The 27,847-nt window shown below is 36.7% G+C and overlaps 1 protein-coding gene across 1 annotated transcript in view; it reads left to right on the top strand.

Moving 5' to 3' along the window:
- Nucleotides 1-27,847, top strand: part of LOC150095595 (uncharacterized) — a 199,497-nt gene that overhangs the window by 107,685 nt on the left and 63,965 nt on the right. The window contains exon 7 of the mRNA XM_090409759.1: nucleotides 18,254-18,323. Within this exon, the coding sequence (XP_090265885.1) occupies nucleotides 18,254-18,323 (70 nt within the window). The remainder of the gene's footprint in view (nucleotides 1-18,253; nucleotides 18,324-27,847) is intronic.

Raw genomic sequence — 27,847 nt, 5'->3', positions numbered from 1 at the left:
GTAAATTGGATTCATGATTGTTTTTGACTCTGATGCCTCACATAGCATGCTTTGGCTCAAGCATGCTTGAAACCTATAAGGTTTGATGTAATGGAATATCGTAGATGGAATATCTACGAAATATATCCCATGATCTATGTTGATCTTTTTTTGGCTGTCTGACATTCTGGGTTCCACCAAGGCTTTGGATTGAGCGGAAACTGAGATGATATTTTGGGGATGGAGGCTGTTGCTGCCTGGACAATGAACTCTGTTATATATTTTACCGCTTCATTGATTTATAGATGTTTGACTGATGGCATTAGCATTAAATTTTGAAAAATGAGTGAAAGTCTTCCAGTCAGCATGGTCTATTTTCCATATAGGTATCCGTGTGGGTGAACATGGTTCCTGTGAAGACATCACTTCCATATATGTTCTCTTCAATGTCCCACGTGAGCAGTGGAAGAATGGAAGGGGGAGCAGATTTTAAGATCAATTGCAGAATATGAACGGGTAGGCATATGGAAGAAAGTATGGAGTTTATTATTTAAAAGGGAGAGGTTATTATTATCAAGAATTCTTTCAATAATTTGACCTTGTCTATTAGTGTTGGCACTATCCCATAGAGTATTGTGACCATTAAAGTCACTCATCAGAAGTATGGGTTTAGGCAGTTGCAAGATAAGGTTATCAAGATCAATTTCATTTAATTCAGCACTTGGTGGTAAATAAATTGAACATACTGTAATAAGAAATCTCATGGAGAAGTGAATCGCTACTGCTTCCAGAAAAGTTTTAAGTTGAACCTGATGGAAAGGAATATGACTGCCCACTAGGATTGCTCTCCTCCATGAGCAGGACCACCTACAGTTCTATTCTTGCTTACAACAGTGATATTCCTAAAGGTAGGTTCCTTATTGGGTCTTAAGTGCATTTCCTGTAGACAGAAACAGAAAGGTTTGTGTTTCTGCGACAGAATCTTGATATCATCGATATTCTGGCAAAATCCACAACAGTTCCATTGTAGAAATTTTCCTATTGTTTTGGTTTTATAGACTTGTCTGGTTTTCAAGAGGTTCAGGGCTTACCTTTGTCATATTTATATTTATCAATTGTTTTGGGGGAAGTATTGACAGCGAGTGTCCATCTCTTCCTCTGGTAGAGTATTCAGTACGTCTAATGTGTTAGGGTCAGTTGGTAAGTTTAGTTTACTTTCACTGGGTACTGAAGTATCCATTTTTTGTGTGGGAGTATTTGGTGGTTTACTTTAAGTGATATCTTTGCCATAATTTTTTTGACAAGTGGGTTTTCATCGAGTGTGATCATTTTTGGAGTTGTCTCTGGAGTAAGGCAATATGTCATGTGATTGATGTGCTCAACAGAGAGGTACTTATGATTATAAGGTGCAGGTATGATGAAATTATCAGCTGGTGGAAAACAGACATACAAGTTTGAGTTTCTACTGGCACTTTCTTAATTGTTACCTTCTCAGCATAACAGGATCTCAGAGCAGGTGTGATAGTGGCTAGCTTTCTTTTTGCATCCTGGTATGTTATGTTTTGTGTTTTCATTCTTTGTATTTCTTTTTCATCCTTCCATTTCTGACATGCATTAGCGTAAGCTGGATGATCTCCCTGACAGTTGACACATTTAACTTTTTTTGAACAGCAAGATTTGTTATCATGCTCTTTATTACCACATTGAGCACAGGTAGTAGAACCATAACAGGCAGTTTGGGCATGTCCATATCTCTGGCATTTAAAGCATCTCAGTGGGTTAGGGATGTACATTCTAACAGGACAGCTGAGATACCCTGCTTTTACAGATGTTAGGGCTTAGTTGTATCAAAAGTAAGGCTGACGTTCTTGGTTGGAATTAGGCGACCATCCCTGCGTATCAGGATGCGCCTCACACCTATCACTCCTTGATCTTTAAGTTCTGAACATATCTCTCATCAGGAACGTCAAGGAAATCCCATTCTGATATCACTCCTCTACAGGAGTTAAGTGTTTTATGAGGTGTTACTGTAATTTCTATTCCACCCATTGTTGTTGCTCTCAGTAGTTTCTTGGAATGTTGCTGACACATTGTTTCCACATGGACATCACCTGAACACAATTTCTTAACAGTTTTGTGAGGTCCTGCCAGTCCTAAACCTTTTGAATAAAGAAGGGTGACATTTTCCCTATTGGTTTTTCACCTGTAGCATGAATGATTAAAAATGTTGGTACATTTATGTTAGCATCATTTTTCTTTTGTTTCTTACTTCTGTTTCCATATGCTGTATCCATGGTATCAGTACTTGGTTGGGACTTTGTTAGGGCCTCTGAAACATATGAAGATGAAGGATTCATGCTCAGAAGTATTTGATTCGGCACCAGAGTTCCCCATCCACCATGGAGTCACACATGGACACCCACTGGCTAGCAAGCAATGACTGTACTCAGAAGTGGAACCACAGGGCTACCCTGGACACTATACCGGCACTACAGCAACCCTAGGATCCCAACTCTGGACCATGGGGTGAGAGACTTACTGCAACGCTTTTGACCCTCACAGCAGGCCCACTAGCCGATTGATCCTGGGTTGGGCCATCCAGGACCACCCGTCTTGCCAAAGCAGGGACCAAAGTAGTGCAAGACTACCAGGATCCCCCTTTCCAGATGTCCCACGGGTTGCACTGCATGGCAAACACAGCTGAAGGCCGTTGGATCCCAGTGATGGGGAGGTCTGGAAAAAAAAAAAAAAGATAGTGAAAAAGACTCAGGAGAAGTAGAGCAAAGAATACTTGAAGAAAAGCAAAGAAAAAGAGGAAGAATGAAAAGGGCTCGTGCCATCACTGGGAGGTCCCCTCCACCATGAACAGGTGCCCCAAATGGAGGGGATGTGATGGGCCCATCGTAAACAATACAAAGTTTATCATTTAAACTCATTCACTTTTCGTGCTCACACTACCAAATCATGCAACACATTTTACAGTCCAATGATCCTCTATGCAAAAAAGCCACTCCTCACCTTCTTGACCACCACTTCCATTTGTAACTTCCAGGGAGGGTCCCATTGTCTTTGTTCCTTTCCTCCCTTGTTCTACCATACAGAAAATCTCCTAAATGTCAACCCTGTATTTACCTCTCAACAGTTTAAATGTTTCAGTCATATTACCTTTCCTCCTCCTATCTAAAAAACTTTGTAGCCCACATGCCCTCTGCCTATCCTTATAACTAACATTCTACCTGATATCGTTTTCGTCATCTGCCTCTGCACTCTTTCCAAAGTTAATTTATCCCCATTGACCAAATCTTAGCGCAGTAATCCGGATGTGGTGTGATCAGAGCTTTATACAATGGAATCACTGCTCTTCTATTTCTGCTGGTAGTTTCCTTCTCAGTATTGCAGTAAACTTTCACTACCTTTCAATTAAAGATTCAAAGAAATTATAGTCTTGGTTTCATCCTTTATTCAACTGTAAGCAAACAAAGTTTGCACGTGAAGTCATTTCACAACTGGGCTACTTGTATATAGAGACTAATGACTTCACATCAGTTGCCTTAGTATCCCATAATGCAAAGCATATGGACATGTATAATACTATGCATTATGGGAAGGGCCACTACTCAGACTGGTTTCAACCTTTATTGAAGTCTCATCAGTGGGAGCCAGACCTAGAAGGGATACCAAGGTTGGAGTAATCCTGAATATATATTTCCATATAGAAGTAGCCAAAAGCTGTCACACCTTATTACTAAAATATTTTGAATTAGTGATAGATGTTAAAAGTTTTTCTACTTAGCTATACTATAAATTAAAGATGCCAAGAAATTATATTCTTGGTTTCATCCTTTATCCAGATGTAAGCAAAGAAACTTTGTGCGTGAAGTCACTTCACGATTGGGATACTTCTATATAGAGGCTAGTCGTGAAGTGACTTTATGTGCAGAGTTTGTTTGCTTACATTTGAATAAAGGATGAAACCAAGAATATACACACACGGACAAAGAAATTAGCACACCAAGAAGGAAGCATAGAATTCAACTGAAATTTTATTGGTGTAATGATACAGGTGAGTGATGCACATGATGGCAAAAACAGAACTGAAGGACAATTACAAAGGGATCTGTGGTACGCAATCCAGTCATCATCGATAGTGCGTTGCACTGCCTCTTGTGGCTTTACATACTGCAATACGGTCCGGCACGGTGGCGAATAGACGCCTGATGTTGTCCTGCGGCAGACTGGCCCACACGTGTTGGACGCTGTGCTCCAAATCCTGGATATTGCAGCATGGTGGGAGGTGGCGTTTCAGCTGCTCCCAAACATGCTCAATAGGGACAAGTCTGGAGAGCAGGCAGGCCCTGGAAATGTCTGTACATGACGTAGGCAGGCCTAGGCAACCTGAGCTGTGTGTGAACGGGCATTATCCTTCTGGTATAGTGCTCCTGGTATCCCAGCCAGGAATGGGAGAACGTGGGGCCATAGGATGTTGTCCACATACTGCTGCCCCGTCAATGCGCCACGTACCACTATGAGAGGTGATCGGCTATTGTAGGCTATGGCTCCCAAAACCATAATGCCTACAGTACATGAGGTGTGGCACTCAATAGCCAGGTCGGGATTGTGTCCTTGACCAGAGATCCTCCCCATCTGGACACGATGATCATCTGTCCCCAAGACGAACTGGCACTCATCGCTGAAGACCACACGTCGCCAGTCTGTGGCGTTGCACGTTGCTCTGCCTGGCACCACTGCAAATGGAGTTAGCGATGTTGCTGTGTTAATTGGGAGCACATGTAAGGGGCACTGGGATCGTACATTCGCCTCTGCAAATCATCGGGAAATGGTTTGTAGGCACACAGGAGCCCCTACATCTGCCTGTATAGTGGACCAGGTCACCGTGGGATCCCTCCATGCTTGCTGCATGATCCGTCGATCCTCTCTAGCATTGGTCCTCTTGATCCGACTGGTGCCGCTCTGCTGTGTGGCAGTGCCGGAATGTATCCACAGCTCCCAACACTGTTGGATGGTATGGTCAGAACGGTTCATGTGCACGCCTATACGGTGCGCCGACCACCCTTCAGTTTTCAGGCTGATTATCATGCCTCTGTCAAAGTCCGTAAGTTGCTTAAATCGACGTCTCTGGCATCTACCTGGCATTATTGTCACTCTGTACTCTAGCTTGCATCAGCAGGTGCTTTTCGCTTTAATCAGCTATTGACTACACGCTGGCTTTATTAGGCTGCTGGTTCGTGCTTGCAGCGCCACCGCAGGGTGTGTGGGCATGCGCAATTGCACCAAACTTGGATTATTTGGATACCACTCCACACTCTAGCTGTTTGCTTAGTTTTTGCCGTTTTACCATGTTTTCTTCCAGGTGCGCTAATTTCTTTGTCTGTGTGTGCATCTTTAATTTATAGTATAACCAAGTGGAAAAACTTTAACATCTTTAACTACCTTTGCAATATGTCCCCTAAATGTGACGTTTTTCTATTAATCACCATACCAACGTCCCTTTCCTCCTCTACATACAGTTCCACCAACAGAGTATGCATCCTTCCATCGATGGATCATAAACTTGGAATCCATCTAAGGCAGCTTTTCAAATCCTCCTGAAGTGCCTTCACATCGGCACTATTACTAATAACCCTTCCCCAGCTTCACATCATCTGCAAACAACTGAATATCCCCCTTCAGTCCACTGAAGGGGGATATTCAGTCCCTACTCCAATTCACTAACCTTACATCTAAACTCTTATGCTGTAATTCGTGTGTAGAGGCTTAAGTGCTGTGAGGACATCATGTTGGAGGCTTAATGGATTTTTTACAATACTCAAAAAGGATTAAAATAGAATTTAATACTTCTTATATTTCGTCCTAGTCACTAGGACACCTACGGGGATTACAGCAACAACTAATGTAACATGCATACAAATATCATACAATACTAAGTCCAACCACGTGGGTGACACTAAAGTCCTATCTAGGTGGAGTGCCCTCTAAGGGCGGTTGTAGGTGGCCTGGAATGTAAAGTGGGACCTCTGGTGATGAGTGTTTCCCAAATCTTCGGAAGCTTAATGCAAACATATTTATTAAGATTTGGTTGGTTTCTGAGAGCTGCTGCTTCTAAGAAAAGTCTCTCTTTCTTGAAATTGCTGTGGCAGAGCATGGTGGTTTCCTTCCATGATACCCTGTGGGTGGTGTCCAAAGCATGGTTAGCCAAGCCTGAATGACCATAGTTGTGTTTGCAGATGTAAGACTTGTGTTCCTCCAGGCAGATGGATGCTGATCTGCCTGTCTGTCCAAAGTACGCCAGCTTACGGGAACAGGGTACTTTGTAAACTCCAGGCAGAGAGAGAGGAGGGAGCTTATCTTTTGTAGAACGGATAAGGGTAGCAAGTTTGCGGTGGGGCTTATATGCTGTGTGTAGGTTGTACTTTTTTAGAAAGTTGGCTATATTTTCGGATGTGCCATGGATGTAGGGTATGGTGATGGCATTTTTAAAATCTTGTTGACGAGAAGGACGGGGAATGGGGGAGGAACTGGAACTGATTATTTTTTTGATACTGTGATCGCTGTAACCATTGGAGAGGAAAGTGCTGTGTATGTGGTTAAGCTCAGTAGTGAGGGCGGTTCCACTGGAACAAAGATTGTGGGCTCTCTTGGTAAGAGTTTTAATAATGCCATATTATTGAGAGGGGTGGTGGTGGGAGAGTTTGTGAATGTATCTGCCTGTGTGTGTGGGTTTTCTGTATATAGTGAAGGCAAGTGTATCATTAGGCAGGCGTGTGACTAAGGTGTCTAGGAAGGGTAAACAATTGTTCTTTTCCTTTTCCATAGTAAACTGGATTCTTGGATGTAGGCTATTGAGATGACTGAGGAAGGAGTCTAACGTGTCTGGGCCATGAGGCCAAATAGAGAACACATCATCTACATATCTTAACCAGATTGAAGATTTGTGTGGGGCTGAGTCTATGGCTTGTTTTTCGAAATCTTCCATATAGAAATTGGCAAGGGGGGGAACCAATGGCAGTTCCCTCTATTTGCTTGTAGATTTTGTTCTTCCAAGAGAAATACCCAGAGTTAATGGCAAAGGAAAAGAGATCTAAGATGTCAGAAGGAAAAACGTTTTCTAAGAGATAAGGTATCAGTTAAGGAAATATTGGTAAACAAAGAGGAGATATCAAAGTTTACCAATATGTCTGCATTATTCAAGATTAAATTTTCTGTGAGGGCTTTAAAGTGGGTTGAGTTTTTTATATAGGAAGTGGACCTTCCAGTGAGGGGGGGGGGGTCAGACAGTTGGCCAACTGTTTAGACAGTCTGTAGCAAGGTGCATTGGTGGCATCTACTATAGGCCTGAGTGGGAAATTGGGTTTGTGGATTTTTGGTAAACCGTATATTCGTGGGGGACGGGAGCGGAAAGGTTTAATTTTTTTCGTGATGTCAGGGGGCCAGGAAGATACTTTTTTAAGTAAGATTTTTAATTTCTTAACTTGTGTTTTTGTGGGGTCGTGTTCTAGCGGGATGTAGGTAGTGCGATCGCGGAGGGTAATATTCATTTTACAATTGTATTCACTGGTATTAAGAATGACTGTGGCATTACCCTTATCGCTCTGGTGATGACGATACTTTTTTCTTTCCGTAGTTTCAGGAGAGCCGTGCATTGGGCGTACGATAAATTACTTTTTGGAGGCGAAGAATGAGCGAGGATGTTGGCTACATCAAGTCTGATGTTGTTGGCTATCTCCGACGGTAAGCGGCCAATCCCCCGTTCGATATTAACCATACAGCACCAGCACTTCCTTCGGAGCGACGGCAAAATTACGGCCGAGGCAAAGGGCGCTGACGGCATCGTCTTTGAGCTTTTTGGAAGAGAGGTTTACTACTGTTTGGAGCAGTTGAATTTGTGGTTGTGGTTTGTCTTTAGTCAGGTTGTTATATTTCTCAGAAGATTCTCTTTTCTTAGAAGCAGCAGCAGCTCTCAGAAACCAACCAAATCTTAATAAATATGGTTGCATTAAGCTTCCGAAGATTTGGGAAACACTCATCACCAGAGGTCCCACCTTACATTTCAGGCCCCCTACTACTACTGCCCTTAGAGGGCACTCCACCTAGATAGGACTTTAGTGTCACCCACGTGGTTGGGCTTAGTATTGTATGATATTTGTGTACATGTTACATTAGTTGTTGTTGTAATCCCCATAGATGTCTTAGTGACTAGGGCGAAATATAGAAAGTATTAAATTCTATTTTAATCCTTTTTGAGTGTTGTAAAAAATCCATTAAGCCTCCAACATGATCTTATGCTGTAAATCGATAAACGGGGCACCCTGAAAAATCATCATTATCTTCCTCATCTGCTTAGGTTGGTTGAGACTACCATGAACAATAACCTTCCACTCCAGCAGCCAGGTTATTTAAACTTCTGTCAGAGTTTGGACCACATATACTCTTTGTGTTTTCTATCCATTTTTTTCTAGGTCTTCCTTGTGGTTTCTTACTTTCTACTGTTCCATTTTGGAGAATTTAAGAAGCCTGTTAGTTCGGCATTCTGTACACATATCCCTACTACTGTAACTGTTTTTCTCTGATTCTTGTTATTATTGAAATATAGTAGTGTTATTTTTCTCTGATCACCTGACTGGTTTTCATTTCAGTCTATGATATTTTATTTATTTTTCTCAAACACTTGTTTTCAAAGCCTGTCAATCTTTATTCTTCCTTTTGTTTGATAACTGAAGTGTATGCACCATAAAGTACTGTGGGGAGCACCATTGAACTATATACTTAGATTTTAATTTCTTTGGAGAGATGTGTATTTTTCTAAAAAAATAAATTAATTAAATTAAGTAGTATATACTACCTTTCTCTCATCAACCACTTGGTGAGAACCCTTCTACTTCCATATGAGATCGGCTAACTCACCTTCAGTTGAAAAATTCCCATATCAAGATTTCTCTCGTCATGATGAGAATTGAACTTAGGCCTTTTCCAATCGAAAGGTGCAACATACCATCGTCCTTCCAATTGTGCTAGAAGGAACTATTTAGAGCTTGATTATTTACATATCAGTATATTTTTTAATTGACAAGATAATGTTGGCAACTTATTAGTGTTAAATTAGATAAAACAAGAATATGAATAAATGTGCTGCTGTAGTATTCATTAAAAATTTTACTTTGCCTGGCATGCAACCTTGTAAAGACTTTTCTTTTGAAAGATGTTTATATATAAAAAAATAACAGTGTGTTAAAATAACACACTGCATGTTTGTGTGTGTGAAGGGGAAAAGAGTTATTGAGAGTTACTTTGCACTCAGTTGGAAATTATAAAATACACCTTGTCCTTTCAGTTGCACGCATTCTGTACTCTTTGATGATAGATCTTGTATAGCCATTCTGTTCATCTGCTGTTTAATAGTGTCAGAAGAACACTATTAAACTTTAGTGATGAATGTGTAAAAATAATCATATTAAAAATTCTGAATATTTTTACGTATTAATTATGCTTGTTAGTTTTGTTTTCATACACGCAGTGTCTGCACTTGTGATGTGCTCGTTATGAAAATATTATATTAGAAGTAACATGTAAAGAAGTAAAAAAATTTTTTATGTACTTACTAAACTGAATATTTGTGTTACTTATAAGAAAGTTTGTTGTGGTTTAAAAATGTTGAATTTTGTGAAAGACTTTCTCTTAGCGCTAATGGATACAGCGAGTCAGCCATTTTATTTGCAGTGCGTAGTTTCTGACATTTGTGGAGTGCGCATGCTCCCGGAGAGGATTTGATGTGTGATTGACAGCTGACAAGTAAAGCGTTGCGTATCCAAGTAACGGTTGTAAACAAGAGAGCGTTCGGAAGTTTTTAGAACACTGGCCGGTAAATATTCAAGTTGGAAGGAACTTGATTTTTTTGTGTGTGGCAGTCGGAAGAAATTTTATAGTATATTCCGAAAAAGGAATAGTGGAAATAATAGGTTTCAAGGAGTAATAAGTAATGAATAAAAGGGAATCTTGAAACTGTAAGTTTTTTTAAGTGGAAAAAGTTAAGACTGTCATTTAGTATTGTGAATGAAAGAAGAACTTGTTGCTTACATTCTAAAGTGAATGTTTTTCTCAGAGAAAATATTGATAAGGAAGTTCTATAAGTATTAAGGATGCCTGAAAGTGAATGTTTAGAAAATATATTGATTAAGAAGATTTATAGGTATTAAGGATGCCTGATCTGATGAGTATTGCTACTAAAAGGAAACGAGATTTAGTCAAGAAGACTTTTATGTGTGTCACATTGATTGATGAAAAGGATCCTGAAAATGAAGTACAGAGCCGTATAACTTCTGGAAAAGAGCCTTAACAGAAAGAGAAAAAGACTATGAACATTTTTTTTGTGATTGTGAAAGAAAAAGTGTTTAGTCTTAAGAGTAAGTTTATATTTTTAAATAATGCCTTGGATCCATATAATCTGTAGTTATAGTTATGTATTATTGCTAGAAGTGTATATATATTGTTTTAGTTTTATTAAATGTGTTTATTTTGTACTTGGTTTTGAGTCAATGTCACATCTTAAGGTTGTGACAAATTGTAAGGTAATTCCAACAGATCAAGTAGCACAACAACACCGACTGCTGTGCGCAGACTTTAAATTAAGATCGAAGATAAGAACTTCTGGTTGCCATGGGATGAAGACAATTAAGTGGTTTCGCTTAAAAGAAGAGAGTGTGAGGAATCGTTTTAGGGAGAGAGTGTTAGAGAGGATTTCGGATGGACTGGAAAGTGTACAAGATTGGTGGAAACATAATTCAAAAGTAATCCTGAGCTGTGCAATCGAGGTGCTTGGTGAGACATCTGGAAAGATTAGAGAGCAGAAGGAGGGTTGGTGGTGGAATAATGATGTACAAGTGGCAGTGACAGCTAAGAGGAAGGCAAAGCAGAAGTGGGATGAGTCACGAGTGGAAGAGGACAGAGAGGTGTACAAAGAGAGAAAGCAAGAAGCCAAGAGAGTTGTGGCACAGGCGAAGGCCATGGCATATCAAGATCTGTATGATCAATTAGAAACAAAGGAAGGACAGAGAAAAATTTACCAACTAGCGAAATGTAGAAATAAAGCAGCTAAGGACATCTTACATGTGAGGCAGATCAAAGATGCTGAAGGAAGAGTATTATGGAGGGATGTGGACATAAGAAACAGATGAAAAATATACTTTGAGGGACTTCTGAATGAGGAAAATGCAAGGACTCACAGAGGAGATGGGCAGCCTTCTGAGGGGATGGTGCAGAACATCAGTAGAATGGAAGTGACGGAGGCCATGAAGAGGATGAGGAATGGAAAAGCGGTGGGCCCCAACAGAATTCCAGTGGAGGCATGGAAGGCACTGGGGGAAGAGGGAATTGACCTGCTGTGGGACCTGTTCATGAAAGTTTGCCAACAGGAAAATATACCCGAGGAATGGAGGGAGAGTACTCTTGTTCCCATCTACAAGGGTAAAGGGGATGCACAAGACTGTAAAAATTACAGAGGAATAAAGTTGATGTCCCACACAATGAAGATCCTAGAAAGGGTTCTTGATGGTAGATTGAGGGAGGAGGTGGAGATTGCAAAGGAACAATTTGGCTTCATGCCTGGTAGATCAACAACAGATGCTATCTTTGGGTTACGACAGATGATGGAAAAATATCGAGAGAAACAAAGGGAGCTACATCTGGTATTTATTGATCTGGAGAAAGCATACGATAGAGTGCCAAGGCAAGAAGTCTGGAGGTGTCTGAGGGAGAAGAAGGTGCCGGAGAAATATGTCAGGTTGGTGCAGGAAATGTACAGAAATGTGAAGACAAGTGTTCGGACCTGTTTGGGACAGACAGAAAGTTTTCAAGTAACAGTTGGCTTGCATCAAGGGTCAGCATTAAGTCCGTTTCTGTTTAATATTGTAATGGAGGTGGTAACAGAGGAGGTGAGAGAAGATGCACCTTGGACAATGTTGTATGCAGATGACATCTTGCTGTGTGTAGATTCAAGAGAAGAAGCGGAAACTAAACTGGAAAGATGGAGGAAAGTACTGGAAGAGAGAGGTATGAGACTGAGCAGAAGTAAGACAGAGTGTATGTGTTGCGCAGTGGGCGGTGGCCAGGAGACAGACCTGGAGCTGGAAGGAAATGTCATCAGGAAGGTGAGAGACTTTAGATACTTAGGTTCGACAGTGGAAGAAGATGGAGGAGGTGAGAAGGAAGTGGGATGCAGGATACAAGCAGGTTGGAGGAACTGGAGGGAGATGGCTGGAGTGTTATGTGATAAGAGGGTGCCGATCAATCTGAAAGGCAAAATTTATAGGACAGTAGTGAGGCCAGCTATGACATATGCTATAGAAACTGTGGCCCTGAGGAAAAATAACATCAGCAGGATGGAAGTAGCAGAGATGAGAATGCTTAGGTGGATGTGCGGTGTGACCAGAAAGGATCATCTGAGAAATGACTATGTCAGGGGAACAGTGAAAGTTACGAACTTAGGAGCGAAAATACAGGAGGCAAGGTTGAGATGGTTTGGTCATGTGATGAGGAGGGAGGACGAATATGTGGGAAGAAGGGTCATGCAGATGGATGTGCAAGGAAGGCGGAAGCGTGGGCGGCCAAAGAAGAGATGGAGGGAGCTGGTAGAAGAGGACTTGAAGATGAAGAACTTGGATGTGGTGACAGCCCAAGACAGGAAAGTGTGGAGGAGACTCATAACAAACAGTGACCCCACTTAAGTGGGAGAAGCTGCAGAAGAAGAAGAAGAAGAAGATTAGTTGGATTCTGAAAGAGAGAGTTAAAGTCATTGCACCAATTGAAGTGAACTTTTGTGCAATACAATAACATATAGGGACACTCGGAGTCAAAATAAAAATAATTGTTAGTAAAAGAGATTTATATAATAAATCACCTCATAAGTATATAGCATAATTATTAACAAAGGCACAGCCGGTAGATTAAATAGTTAATAATATATATATATATAAAAAAAAGAGGGAATATAATATAAAATAGTATAAAAAAAATTAACAATGGCGCAGTCGACGACAGGATTGGTAATTACTAAACTATTTTAGAATCCAAAAGGTAAATCTTGACTCAAATAAAAAAAAAAAAAAAAAAAAAATGGCTACAGAAAATAGTAATATTAGTAGTAAGTTTCCTTCAGTTAATGATGAAGAATTTTTTAGGTTAATAAATCCAACCTTAGTAATACCTTCTTTCTCAGGTGATAGTAGTGAAAGCATAGAAACATTTTTTAGGTATGCAGAAAAAATTAAAGATTTAGGAAATTGGTCAGATTTTCACTTGTTAATTATACTTCGTAATAAATTGTTGGGAAAAGCCAAAATATTCTTAAACACATCTCCTTTACTAAGAGATACTGACAATTATGCAACCTTTAAAAGTTTGCTAATATCTGAATTTTCAAATGTAAGAGAATTAGGGCCTAACATTTGGAAGATTCAACAGTGTATCCAAGGTAATAAGGAATCTGTTTCTGAATATTATTATAGATTGTGGAGCATTGCTCATGGATTTAATATTTCATCTGAAGAGAAATCTTCTTTAGAATGGTTGCTCTTTAATCAATTTAGGCTTGGCCTTAAGGATAATTTAAAAGAAACAGCATATAAGAAAAAAGTTAGAAATCTTGAACTATGTTTTGAACTTGTTAAAGAAAAGGAAGAAAGATTTAGAGATATTTTTCATTCCTCAAGCAATAAGCAAGTAAATTCCTTTCAGTATAATCAAACTCATTCTCCTAGCATTGTGGGTACAGATAAAATGAGAGAAGAAAAGCTTCAAAAGGGTAAAGTTGCAAATAAAAGGAAAAAGTCTAAGGAAACTTCTGTGAATTTTACTAAAGATATTCCAGAATCTGATTCCAGGGTAAAGTTACATGATTTGGAAAAATATGAGGAACTGAAAACATTTCTGAGTGAAGAAATAGAAAGACAACAGAGACCCATAGTACAAGGACAGGAACTTCTGTTTAAGATGATGTCGGATTTAACAATATCCAAAAATCTTACATCAATCTTTTTCTTGTAAATCTGATGACGTTAACAGGAATAAAGCATCTCATAGAAGATACATTCCAAAATGTTTTAGATGTAATAAACAGGGTCATTTTGCTAAAGATTGTTATGTTAGAGATAGATCTTGTTTTCAAAATAAGAAATCAGAGAATAAAAGTAAATCTGGAATTAGTTATTATTCCAATATCATACTGCCAAGGACAGAAATGTCAAACTATTCACTAAACATGGGTAAAGCCAAAGACAGCTCTAACCATAAAAGAAAGTTTGATGTAGCATTAGCTCCTTATGCTAATGAAAGTAATCCTTTGACAGTTTTACAAGGATTTATTGAAGATGTACCTTGTGAAATCTTACTTGACACAGGTGCACATATTTCACTCGTTTCTTATAGCTTATTTAACAAAATTAAATCTCTAATTCCAAATGATATTTCAGTTTTAAGCAATCCAATTAAATTAAAAGGAATATTTGAATCTGAAATTTCAGCTTATAAGCAAATCAATGTCTTTATTTCAATTCCTTGTTTTCCATTGAAAGTTTCTCATCCATTAATTGTTCTTCCAGAATCTTCAAATCCAAATGTACAAATAATATTTGGAATTGATTTTCTGAAACGTCATGGGTTTGTGTGTAATTTTGTTGATAATACAGTATCATTGTGTGGAATAGAATGCTGTTTGGATAGGAAATCAGGTGACAGTGGAAAATTAGAGCAGTCTCCTGAAGTTTTTCTAGATACTAATGATAATGATCAAGTATTTAATATTGAGACTCTAAAGAATAAGGATCCTAGTTCACAAATTTGGGAAAAGGATAAGATTGTCCAAGCTCAGAAGGATGATCCCATACTAAAAACTATTTATGAAGCAGTATTGAAAGGTAAAACTCAGCTAGATACATTTTTGAATCTGGAAAACTTGTATTTAGATAAAGATGGGTTACTCTTATCTAGACAAATGGAAGATGGAAAGTTGAAGGTGAAAATATTGGCACCAACTGAAATGATTCCTTGGATTATGTATACTTTCCATGATTCTGACTTAGCAGGACACCAAGGGTTTTCTAGAACTTTGGAAAGAATAAAGGATCGTTACATCTGGAAAGGTATGAAGAGTGATATACTCACGTATGTCAAATCATGCCATAAGTGCCAAATAAGATCCCCTCTTAGAGGAAAAGCTCCTTTACAACCATTTCCAATTCCAGTTAGACCATTTCAAGCTGTTGCTATTGATGTAGTAGGTCCACTACCAATTACTAAAAAAGGAAATAGGTATATTCTAGTAATTAGACATGCTAACTAGATTTCCTGAAGCAGTATCAATGAAAGACCAATCTGCAAAAACTATTGCAAGAAAGTTTTTGAATATGATAGTTTGTAGATATGGAACTCCTCAGACCTTACTTTCAGATCAAGGAGCAAATTTCGCATCTGAACTATTGTTACAGTTATGTAAATTACTTAATGTTAAGAAGATTTTTACAACACCTTATCATCTGAAGTGTAATGGTATGTGTGAAAGACTGAATAGAAACATAAAGCAAATACTTTCAAATTTGGCAAACACTAAAATGAATGATTGGGATACACATATTTCTCAAACATTATTTGCATGTAGATCTGCTTTTCATTCTGCTATCAAGGAAAAACCATCTTTTGCTTTATATGGTTTTGATCCAATTTTTCCTAATGAACTTGTTTCAGTTATTCCTAATACAGGATACAGTGATATAAATGAATATTTAGAATTAGTAGTAGATAAGTTTTCCACTACTCATAGACTAGTAGGTGAAATAAGTAAATTAAGTGCTCAGAAAACTAGACAGTATATAAATCGTTTTAGAAAGTATAAGTCTTTTGTACCAGGTGATTTAGTATTGTTAGATGATAAATCTAGTATTAAAAGAGTTGGGAAATTAGGAAGGAAAGCCTTAGGTCCATTTCGAATTTTAGACAATTTTTCTCCTGTGAATTTTAGGATTCAAGATGTCAATAATCCTAGTAAAATTTTAAATGTACACTCTGATAGATTAAAAAGGTACTTTTTGGGAAATAAAAATTTAGTTATTTTAGGTGACAATATGAATAAAATATTGAAGGATGAATGTAGTTTTCCTAATACTAATTGTGAATCTTATTCAAGGTTAAATGATAGGAAAGGGAATAGATTTAATACTCATAATTCAAATATGCAGCAAAAGAAAAAATTAAATTTTGGTAAAATGAACCATAATACAAGAAAATTTAGAACTCCCAAGACATATGTTTCAGATGATGTACAATGTAGGAATAATGATAATCAAATTAACTCTAACATTGATGAAAGTATAGCGGAATTTCATAGGTTGATAAATATAGGATTAAATAAGAAAAGGGAAGTTAAAGATACCTCAAATTTAGTTAGTAAGGATAAGGAATCCCAGAAACTTGTAGAATCTCAAAAACCTGTAGAAATTGATTCTGATAGTGATGATTCTGTAGATTTAGGACATAATTCAAGTAGTTTAAATGAAATATTTGAAAGGTATAAAAATGAAATTTGTAAGTATACTAATTTGGAAGAAGAAAATTCAGAATTATCTCTAGCGTCAGATGATTCTGAAACTAGTGATTCAGAAGGTATACATAATGATCAGCAAGAATCACGTTATATTTTAAGATCTAGAAATAAACATTAAAAGTTTATTTAGATGTAGGTTAAATATTTAAAAAAATTTTTTTTTTTTAATTTTTTTCACAGAAAAATGAAACTGATGTAAAAATAATCATATTAAAAATTCTGAATATTTTTACGTATTAATTATGCTTGTTAGTTTTGTTTTCATACACGCAGTGTCTGCACTTGTGATGTGCTCGTTATGAAAATATTATATTATATTAGAAGTAAAAAAAAAATTTATGTACTTAGTAAACTGAATATTTGTGTTACTTATAAGAAAGTTTGTTGTGGTTTAAAAATGTTGAATTTTGTATTTTGTGAAAGACTTTCTCTTAGCGCTAATGGATACAGCGAGTCAGCCATTTTATTTGCAGTGCGTAGTTTCTGACATTTGTGGAGTGCGCATGCTCCCGGAGAGGATTTGATGTGTGATTGACAGCTGACAAGGAAAGCGTTGCGTATCCAAGTAACGGTTGTAAACAAGAGAGTGTTCGGAAGTTTTTAGAACACTGGCCGGTAAATATTCAAGTTGGAAGGAACTTGATTTTTTTGTGTGTGGCAGTCGGAAGAAATTTTATAGTGTATTCCGAAAAAGGAATAGTGGAAATAATAGGTTTCAAGGAGGAATAAGTAATGAATAAAAGGAAATCTTGAAACTGTAAGTTTTTATAAGTGGAAAAAGTTAAGACTGTCATTTAGTATTGTGAATGAAAGAAGAACTTGTTGCTTACATTCTAAAGTGAATGTTTTTCTTAGAGAAAATATTGATAAGGAAGTTCTATAAGTATTAAGGATGCCTGAAAGTGAATGTTTAGAAAATATATTGATTAAGAAGATTTATAGGTATTAAGGATGCCTGATCTGATGAGTATTGCTACTAAAATGAAACAAGATTTAGTCAAGAAGACTTTTATGTGTGTTACATTGATTGATGAAAAGGATCCTGAAAATGAAGTACAGAGCCGTATAACTTCTGGAAAAGAGCCTTAACAGAAAGAGAAAAAGACTATGAACATTTTTTTTGTGATTGTGAAAGAAAAAGTGTTTAGTCTTAAGAGTAAGTTTATATTTTTACATAATGCCTTGGATCCATATAATCTGTAGTTATAGTTATGTATTATTGCTAGAAGTGTATATATATTGTTTTAGTTTTATTAAATGTGTTTATTTTGTACTTGGTTTTGAGTCAATGATTAGTTGGATTCTGAAAGAGAGAGTTAAAGTCATTGCACCAATTGGAGTGAACTTTTGTGCAATACAATAACATATAGGGACACTCGGAGTCAAAATAAAAATAATTGTTAGTAAAAGAGATTTATATAATAAATCACCTCATAAGTATATAGTATAATTATTAACAAAGGCACAGCCGGTAGACTAAATAGATAATATACTATATAAATATTTAAAAAAAGATGGAATATATATAAAAGAAGATCTAAAATTAACAAATGGACTCTCTCTCTCTCCCACTGAAGCTAAGAAATAGAACGGTTGTTATTTATTTTCTCTGAAAAAGAATATCTTTATCTTGATATAATGCATCAGTAAATCACTTGTTTTAATTAGGTTACAACAAATCCAAAAGAAGTACTGAATGGTGGAGCATTGTTGCCTCTTGGTGGATCTGAAGAAACTAGTTAGTATATTAATGTGGAAAGTTTGTTTTAATTTATCTCGTTTGCGAGCACAATTTTAATTAAATTTTAATAGCTAATTTGCACTGTCGAAATTTCTTTGTTCTCCTTTATATTAGAATTAGATGCATATTCATATTGTACACCTATGATAATTAATGTCTGTTGATTAACTGTAAGTATTTATTAATAGCTGGAAACACTCACTGTTTTGCAACCTTTTGGAAGGGCATATTTTGTTAAAGTAAATGGTATAATAAATGATATATTTAAGCCATCCTTGGTACAAAAACACACTAGAATCAGATTATATAACATTTTGTCTAAACCAACTTTATTACATGGAAGTGAAACATAAAAAAAAGAGGAATGAAACACGGATTCAGACAGCAGAAATGAAATTTCTCAGAAAAACAGCTGGATAATACCAAGTGGGACCATAAAACAAATGAAGAAATTTTACAATCCCAGAATATAAAACCAGTTAGTCACTATATAAGTAAATATAAACAGTGGCTAACTGGTTTTATATTCACATTCTTTCTAAATCTAAATCGAATTAACAATAGCAGACTGCCAAAAATACTAATCAGATATAAAATAAATGGGGGGGAAAGAAGAATTGGAAGAACCAAGAAAGCAATGGCATGAAAACTGGAACAGGCCACTTGACCTAAAATCCATGACAGGAAGAAGAGGGAAGGTCATTCTTAGGAGTTAATATTTATCTTGCAAACACTGATAAAGCTGTAGCTTTATTGCTGTGGTTATAACCAAGGAAACCCAGTTATTACAGTTATGACAATTTTAACAGTTTGGAAAGCAAAATTGCTTCTCCCCTCCCTTCCCACAGTGGCATTTTTGTAACATAGTGATCTTTAGTATATGATACAGGACTGCAGAAATCATCTGAGTAATTACTCACCCCTTGTAGCAAATTTAAATAGAATTTATTTATTTTTTTCCCTCCTTCAGATCTTGCAAACACCAGTAGATCTGCAACCTTAGTGCTGTGGTCTTTAGTGTTATAACCAATCAAGAAAATCCAGTTATCATAGTACACTTCATTTATACAGCACATTTGTCTTCACATGTAGTGCAGGATTCCAGGTCATCTGATTATATTTGGAATGAGATATTCATAGCTATATATTTTCTAGGGATGCATTGAATATTCAGTTTTGCTTTAGTATTTTTCTGATATTCAGCTTTTGCCAAATCAGTAGAAAGATTTAGTATGCAGCTGGCCAAAGCAGAAAAATTCCTGTTACATGCATCATTGCAAACCCAACCGATTGGGAAAAGCATTCCCCTTATCTTGTGTGCAACCGTTCAAATAAAACGGATTCCATGGCTAATTAGTAAACTTATTCCATAGTACAATTTATAAGAAAATTTCTTTTGGCACTAGTTACCAGTGTATTCCTTGAAAGGATTTTTTGCAGAAAGAAAAAATATTTATGAATAAACTAGATGTGTATACTACTCCAAAAAATGCTAAAAAAATAATCAAAAATTCATTTTGATTATTCAGTTCATAATTATTCTGGATATTTCACAATTGAAAATAAGTTCTGTTAATATTTTTGTTATTTGAAGAAATAAGTGCAATCTTTTTTTTTTTCTGATTTTTATGCCATGTTGTTTTTTAAATATAATATTCTACGAAATTTAAGTGATAGTTTTATTATATGTATCGAAATGGAGGATATTATGGACCATCTATATTTTATAGCCAAATGTAGAAAGAATGTGAAATTTCGAAAATTTGTCATTGAGCTTATGGGAACAAGACAGCAATCAGAGTTGCTTTGTCTTGCACTATATAAACAACACGATCTCAGCCCACAATCCATGTATTTGTGTTTTAAGTTTCTCTAGTCTGAAGCACCAGACTTCAAACTGACAAAGTTCAAAAAATTCTTAGTGACCTACAAGATCACTCTAAATCTTACTGAGTGACCTAAAATCACTACTAAACTCATCTCATTGGTGGCTCCACTAAGCACGAAATAAAGGAAAAAAAACAAAAAAAACACTCATTCAACACTGCACCTAACATATGTCAGAAAGTTAAATTCATCGTAAATGAGCTTTTAGTGGGTACATAGTAAAATATTAAACTATAGAGCTAATATCCTTATATTTGTCTTATATGAAATAATACAGTAGACAATATTACAGATATATCTATATTTCCTAGCAAAATATGGAAAAAATTAAAGTAAGAAATGTAGAAAAATTTTCTTACTTTCAAACATTTTCTAGAAAGAAAGCTTATGAAAAGGTTCTGTTCTTTCAAACTCTCTAGTAAATTTTTGAAACTTTTAATTTTCTTTCTCTATTTTGCTATAAAATATGAATGGATCAATAACATCCTGTTTAGGGAAAGCAAATTTTTCTCTTTTTATAAAAGAAGATCCAAAAACCTTTCATTTTTGCAATGTAAAATAAACATAAATAGGTGAGATTAAAAATATATGCTTATTTTGTAGCTAAATATACATGTATATAGAAGCTTCGAGAGTTTTGAATAAAGAAAAGAGAGCTTATGAGAATACATTCATTGGCATTAGAGTTTGCCTTAGCTTGTGCCACTGAAGAAACTTTTCAAGTTTCTTAAGTAGGGCATGGAATATGGATTGATCTTTGTTAGAAGTTTTTCCACTTGATTTTACTATAAATAAAGTATGCCAAGAAATTATATTCTTGGTTTAATCCTTTATTATTATTATGATTATTATTACGGGCAACTCCAAGGAGTCCTTAGACTCATCGAGGGAGGCCCTAAACATCATGCCCATCACAACTAATCGACATTCACACAGTATCTATCATACTTTGCCTTGAACTCATTCACTGTCATAGCACCCACAACAGAATCAGGCAGCTTATTCCACTCATTCACCACTCTAAAAGTAAAAAACCCAGCTCTAACACCCTTACTTGCCACACTCCTGCCCAGCTTCCATGGATGTCCCCTAGTCCTCCCACTACCAGTTCTGTTCTCAAAAATATCCTCTGAATTAATCTTATAGAAACCCTTCAGTAATTTGAATGTCTCAATCATATCTCCCCTGTTCTGCCTATCAACCAATTTCTGCAACCCACAAATCTTCAGCCTGTTTTCATAAGGTTCATTTCATAGACCTGCTACCATCTTGGTCACTCGCCTCTGGATCCTCTCAACCTCCTCCCCACCAAGAAGAAACCTAGGTGACCAGATCTGGGCACAGTAATCAAGATGGGGGTCTTATCAAGGCTCGATACAGAGGAACAATAACTTGCTTATCTCTGCTCGTCAAAGTATTCTTCAGCATCCAAGTGATTTGATGAGTTGATTTAGCCACTTTTGCAATGTGCCCCCCCCCCCCCCCCCTAAACTTCAACCCTCTATCCACCAACACTCCCAAGTCCCTGGTCACATCAATCTCCTGGAGTACAGTTCCACCAATGTGATATACTGCTGCTAATCTTTTCACCCCAAAAGTCATAACCTTACATTTTGCCACACTAAATTATCATCCATTCGCCTTAGCCCAGACCTCCAGTCTATCCAAATCATCCTACAAAATTTTGACATCTTCAGCATTCACTATTGCCCTACCCAACTTAGCATCATCATCAGCGAACAAATGACCATTCCTCTCAGATCCTACCCTATATTGTTAATGAACAAATTAAACAGCAGTAGTCGAAGAACAGAACCCTGAGGCACACCACTAGTCACAGGCTGTCTTTTGGACTCTACTCCTGAGTAAACTACTCTCTGGTATCTCTCCATCAACCACCCTCCTATCCACCTCACCAACCTTATATCCATTCCCATATATTGCAGTTTACGGATTAGACTTCCATGTGGTATCCTGTCAAAGGCCTTAGCCAGGTCCAACAGTATCAATGTAAACCCATTACTGTTATCCAATTCAGCCGTTATCCAATTACTTCACAAAACCATGCTGTCCTCCATATAGTATCTCATTTTCATCAATCCATTCCTGTATTTTTCCCTTGACTACTTTCTCCAAGATCTTGACAACGACTCCTGATATGCTGATCGGTCGGTAATTTGCAACAGTAGTCTTGGATCCTCATTTATGCAGTAGAACTATGTTCCACCCCTTCGGAACTAAACCAGACCCGAGACTCAGATTAAACAATAAGGTCAAGGGCACTGATAATTCTTTAGCTGCTTCACATAAGACCCATGCTAATATTCCATCCAATCCCACAGATGTATTCACATTAAGGTTCTATAATAGACCATTCACCTCCACTTCACCGCAATTCCCATATAAACTAATGGTTCCTTCATTATACAGATGGCGAATATACAGATGACTTGGCAACATATATATTTTTGGTAGTGTGAGCTAAGACAACTCCATTGCCAAAGATTGTGTTATCCAAGTGTAAGCAAACAAATTTTGTGCCTGAAATATTTTCAGGACTGGGAAACTCGTATATAGAAGCTAATGACTTCGCATCAATTGTCTTAGTATCCCATAATGCAAAGCATATATCCTTATGGACATGTATAATGCTATGCATTATTGGAAGGGTCACTACCCAGACCGGTTTTGACCTTTATTGAGGTCTCATCAGTGGGAGCCAGACACAATTTCTTGGCACCTCTATCAGTATTATAAATTATAAAATGGCAGCCGTGATGCTGCTAAAAGTAATTCCGTAATGCAGATATTAACTGCACTACCAGTAATCTTAATATTTATTAAAAAAAAAAAACAGTGCTAGTGGTGGTGACAAAACCATCATTAGCATCAGTAAAATAAAATCAAACGAAAGAAAACCAAAGTACTTATCTTGCTGAAAACTGAGATCTTGTCAGTGGGAGCCAGACCCAGAAGTGATACCAAGGTTGAAGTAATGCAGAAGTCATATGGTCATATATGAGTAGCCAAAAGGTGTCACACCTTAATATTATAATACTCTGGATTAGATATAGTTGTTGGAAGTTTTTCCACTTGGTTATATTATAAATTTGAATTTGTCAAGAAATTATATTCTTAGTTTAATCCTTTATCCAAGTATAAAGAAACAAAGACGCAATTGCCTGATAATAATGAGGTGTGACACCTTTTGGCTACCCAGTCTGGAACATACTTCAGGCACAAACTTTGTTTGCTTACATTTGAATAAAAGATTAAACCAAGACTATAATTTCTTGGCATATTTAATTTATAATGGATTGATCTGTTTATTTTACAATGCCGAAATGAATCCATTTAAGGCTCTTTTTTGATAATTACTCTTAAGAACCTACTACTGTTCACTTATAAAAAATACATTTTTCTGAAACAGAATTGCTTTGGTATTGAATGAGGATTCCTGTCATTTTTAAGGTTTCTGCCTGATCTCTGATTAGAACCAACAATTCAAAACAGTTATCGGGCCAGTGAAATCTTAATCATAAGAACTAATAAACGGCGAATATAGATGATGACTTGGCAACATATATATTTTTAGTAGTGTGAGCTAAGACAACTCCATTGCCGAAGATTGTGTTCTCATAAGCTCTCCTGTCAATTTTCAAAACTTTCACAATTTCTATATAAGAGATTTTGGGGTGATGGTGGATAATAATCTGAAATTTAGAGGTCATATTGCCAAAATTGTGATGAGAACACAATGATGCAGAGGACACTAACTTTTAGAAGTAAGGAGATTCTGGTCCATTGTATAAGGCTTTGATTAGGCCACATATGGACTACTGTGTACAGATTTGGTCACCTAGTTTTCAAAAAGATGAAGAGATGTTGAAGAAGGTGCAGAGGTGATTAACCAAAATAGTTTCTGATCTCTGGAATGTTGAATATGAAGAAAGGTTGAGATGATGCAATTTGCAGAATCTAGTGAATTGCAGCAAGTGGGGGTAATATGATAGAGACGTACAAATTGGTAAGGGGTTGTTATGGGATTAACATTGAAGAGGTTTTTCATAAAATGGTGAGAGATAAGAGGTCATCCTGGAAGCTGTGTAAGGAGGGTGTGAGCAAGGGAGTTAGAAGCAGGTTTTTTGCATGGAGAGTTGTCAATGGTTGGAATGCATTGCCTAGGAGCATGCTGGCTGCAGAAATTTAACTGTGTCTAAGGCATAGTATGATGAGCTGTGTGTATGACAAAAGGGACCTCCTAGATGACTCTATGGAGTCTTAGGATAAAAATAATATGTATGTATGTATATTTATTCATTTATTTTCATTTTCCTACATCATAATTTATCACAAATTCATTTGAATTTAAAATAAGTTCTGTTAATATTTTTGTTATTTAAAAAAATAAGTGCAGTCTTTTTTCTGATTTTTATGCTGTACTTTTTTTAAATACTGTGCATTTAAAATATATATTTATTTATTCATTTATTTTCATGTGGTTACATGGTTAGGTAAGGTTGGAAGTTTTTTCCCACTTGGTTAGACTATAATAAATTTAGTTTAATCCTCTATCCAAGAGTAAGCAAACAAAGTTTGCACCTGAAGTATCTTAAGGACTGAGGGAACTCGTGGTAAAGGTGGACCAAGCTCTCATCACTCCTTGTCTTAGTATCTCCCATAATGCAAAGCACATCTCCTTGCAGATATGTATGATGCTATGCATTAAGGGAAGAAAGAAGGGCATGCGCAGGAACAGTGCCATAACTAGGCAGGTGCACAGTCACAGGGTCCAGGACGAAGAACACCTGAAATTGAGTATCAAAAAAATAATCAGTATTATATTTTCATTTTCGAATTTCAAATATTGCTGCTGTGGAGGCCGATTCCATAATATTTTTGATTAAAGTTAAAAATTAACCAATCTATTTCTATCGTGTTTTTTTTCTTCCCAAAAAAAAAAAAAAAGTTGCAAAAATAAAATCTTGCACAGGGCCTATGAAAAGCTAGTTATGGCACTGTGTGAGAATGTTCTTGCTAATTCTGATCAATATTGACCATGGAATATTTGTAGAAAATGAATACAGCAGAAATTGAATGCCTGCATGAATGTGGACATAATGAATTCTGAGATGGACATTGGTCATTTGAATTGCTCTTTTCTGTACTGCATCAAGCAGAAATTTTAGGGAGTTCTTAAAGGCACAACAGTGGATATAAGAACAGTAGTCATTTTAGTTAGATGTATGTGATTTTTATAGAATTAATAGTTTTCAGATGTCAAGCAATTCCTGGGGCAAATGAGAAACCTTATTTCTTGGATGTTGAGAAGGAAGCAATTTTGTAATATATTTATACCAAAAAGATTGGACGTTATAGTTATCCCAAAATGAGAAATGATATCTGAGATTTCTGTTAACAAATGTTGAAAGCCCCCCCCCCCTTGGTTATAAAGTTACCTTGTTACTAAAATGCTCTGGATTACAGATAGATTGAAAGATTTTCACTTGGTTATACTATAAATTAAAGATACCAAGAAATTGTAAGCAAACAAAGTTTGCGTGTGATGTCACTTCACAACTGGGCTTCTTGTATATAGAGGCCAGTCATGAAGTGACTTCATGCATAAACTTTGTTTATATACATTTGGATAAAGGATGAAACCAAGAATATAATTTCTTGGCACCTTTAATTTATAGTATAATCAAGTGCAAAAACTTTCAATCTATCTGTAATCCAGAGTATTTTAGTAACAAGATAATCTCTTGTTTTAGTAACCTTTTGACTACTTCTATGTGGAAATATGACTACTTCATTACTTCAGTGTTGGTATGACTTCTGGGTCTGGCTCCCACTGATGAGACCTCAATAAAGGTTGAAACTGGTCTGTGTAGTTGCCCTTCCCATAATGCTTAGCATTATACATGCCCATAATGATACGTTCTTTCCATTATGGGATACTAAGGCAATTGATGTGAAGTCATTAGTCTCTATATACAAGTAGTCCAGTTGTGAAGTGACTTCATGCATAAACTTTGTTTGCTCACACTTGAATAAAGGATGAAACCAAGAATATAATTTCTTTGCTTCTATTAACAGAGTTATCATTTGGACTGAAGAAATATTTGGAGATCAGAATTCAAGGTTGTAGTGGTAGAGTTATTCTCAAAGTCTTGTTAATTTGTCGAGCACAGCATTTGTTGAATGAGAAAGGGAATGTGCAACGTACTCTCATCAGAAAAACTGTGGATTGTCATTCACAGTCAGCTGGGGTGGTTGTTGATACAAAGAAGCAATTGGGTGAAGGAAACATGGTCCTGTAGTACCTGAGTATTAGTTGCCAACTTTGGATAAGGATCTTTTTACCCACCACACATATTTACCAGAAAGAAAGTAGCTGGCAACTCATTTGCTACAGTAAGAACATGCGAGCTTACTTAGTCTCTTTGTGCCAAATCTGATTTGTTGCCTTAGAGATATCAAAAAGCAACCACTTTAGTTTCTCCTAATTTTTTGTGGCATTTTTGCAAAGGTAGATATCAGAAAAGAATATCTCCTCTTATCCAGCAATGGATGAACTGATACTGGAGATCATTTATTAGTAGAGATGCTCCCAGATAGTTTAGAAGTTGAATGGATTGAAATCAGTGGTGGCTCATTCATAAGGGCTGTAGGGCCTGCATTCAATGCAGTCCTGCAGCCTTTATGGACAAGCCACCACTGATTGAAATGAATAGTAAGTAATTTGATAATAAAAAGTTGTTGTGCTTTTTTAGGAATAGGCTGAATATGGGCTAATCTGCATGTTAGTGAAGTGGATCTGAAAGGTTTTAAGATCTTTGCCTTTTTCTTCATGTGATCTATTTTTCAATATTCAACTTTTCTTGGTTGTTATATGGTGAGTGGAAAGGGGGACATCAATGTGAATGGTAGGATTTGAAATAATGTAATGAAAAGATAGATAAGGAGAGGTCACATGATTCTAGAATTGCACTGTATGGAGATTCCATTATTAAAGCTTTAATGAATGGCTGGGTATACAAGGTTTGTTTTTCATGAGGGAGGATGAGCAAGGTGATTTATGTTTGGATATGAGGAGAAATGAGCCATAGAGTGCTCTTGGCAGTTGTAGGAATATGTGACTTCGTTGGATGAAAGGAGAATGCGAGGTTGAATATCAGTAGATCATTGATGTGGGTAAAAGACAGCAGTGTGTTTTGTCCAGTTGTAACAATGATGAGTTGAGACAGCAGGCAAGAAAATCAAGAATGGTATGTAGGCATAGCTGTATAAGGAAGAATGTGTGGGAAGAATAGAACTGTATATTAGCAATTGATAATGTTTGAATGGTTGGTGTGCATCATTTGATAAGCTGTTTCTGGAAAGGAGACTAATGATAGAGGTTAATGAGAGATATGAAGAAGTAAGAGGAGATGTGAAAGAGCAGGAGAGTAAGATAGATGATGCTGAAAAAGTGCCTGCAAAATGGGCAAGAAGAGAGAAATACAAGATGATCAGGTCCATAGAGTGGATTTCAATAGATTCTAAAAGCAGCAGTGAATGTGCGTATGAAGATGGTCAGCATAATACTAGAAAGGCTGCAATATGAGTTACTGGGTCAGGGATAAATGGTG

Source organism: Typopeltis vanoorti, chromosome 20 (genome assembly GCF_054136105.1).
Source record: "Typopeltis vanoorti isolate ZY-2024b chromosome 20, IOZ_Tvanoo_1.0, whole genome shotgun sequence".
NCBI lineage: Eukaryota > Metazoa > Arthropoda > Arachnida > Uropygi > Thelyphonidae > Typopeltis > Typopeltis vanoorti.
Note: the sequence above shows the minus strand (reverse complement) of the source record. Positions and strands in the feature narration are given on the sequence as shown.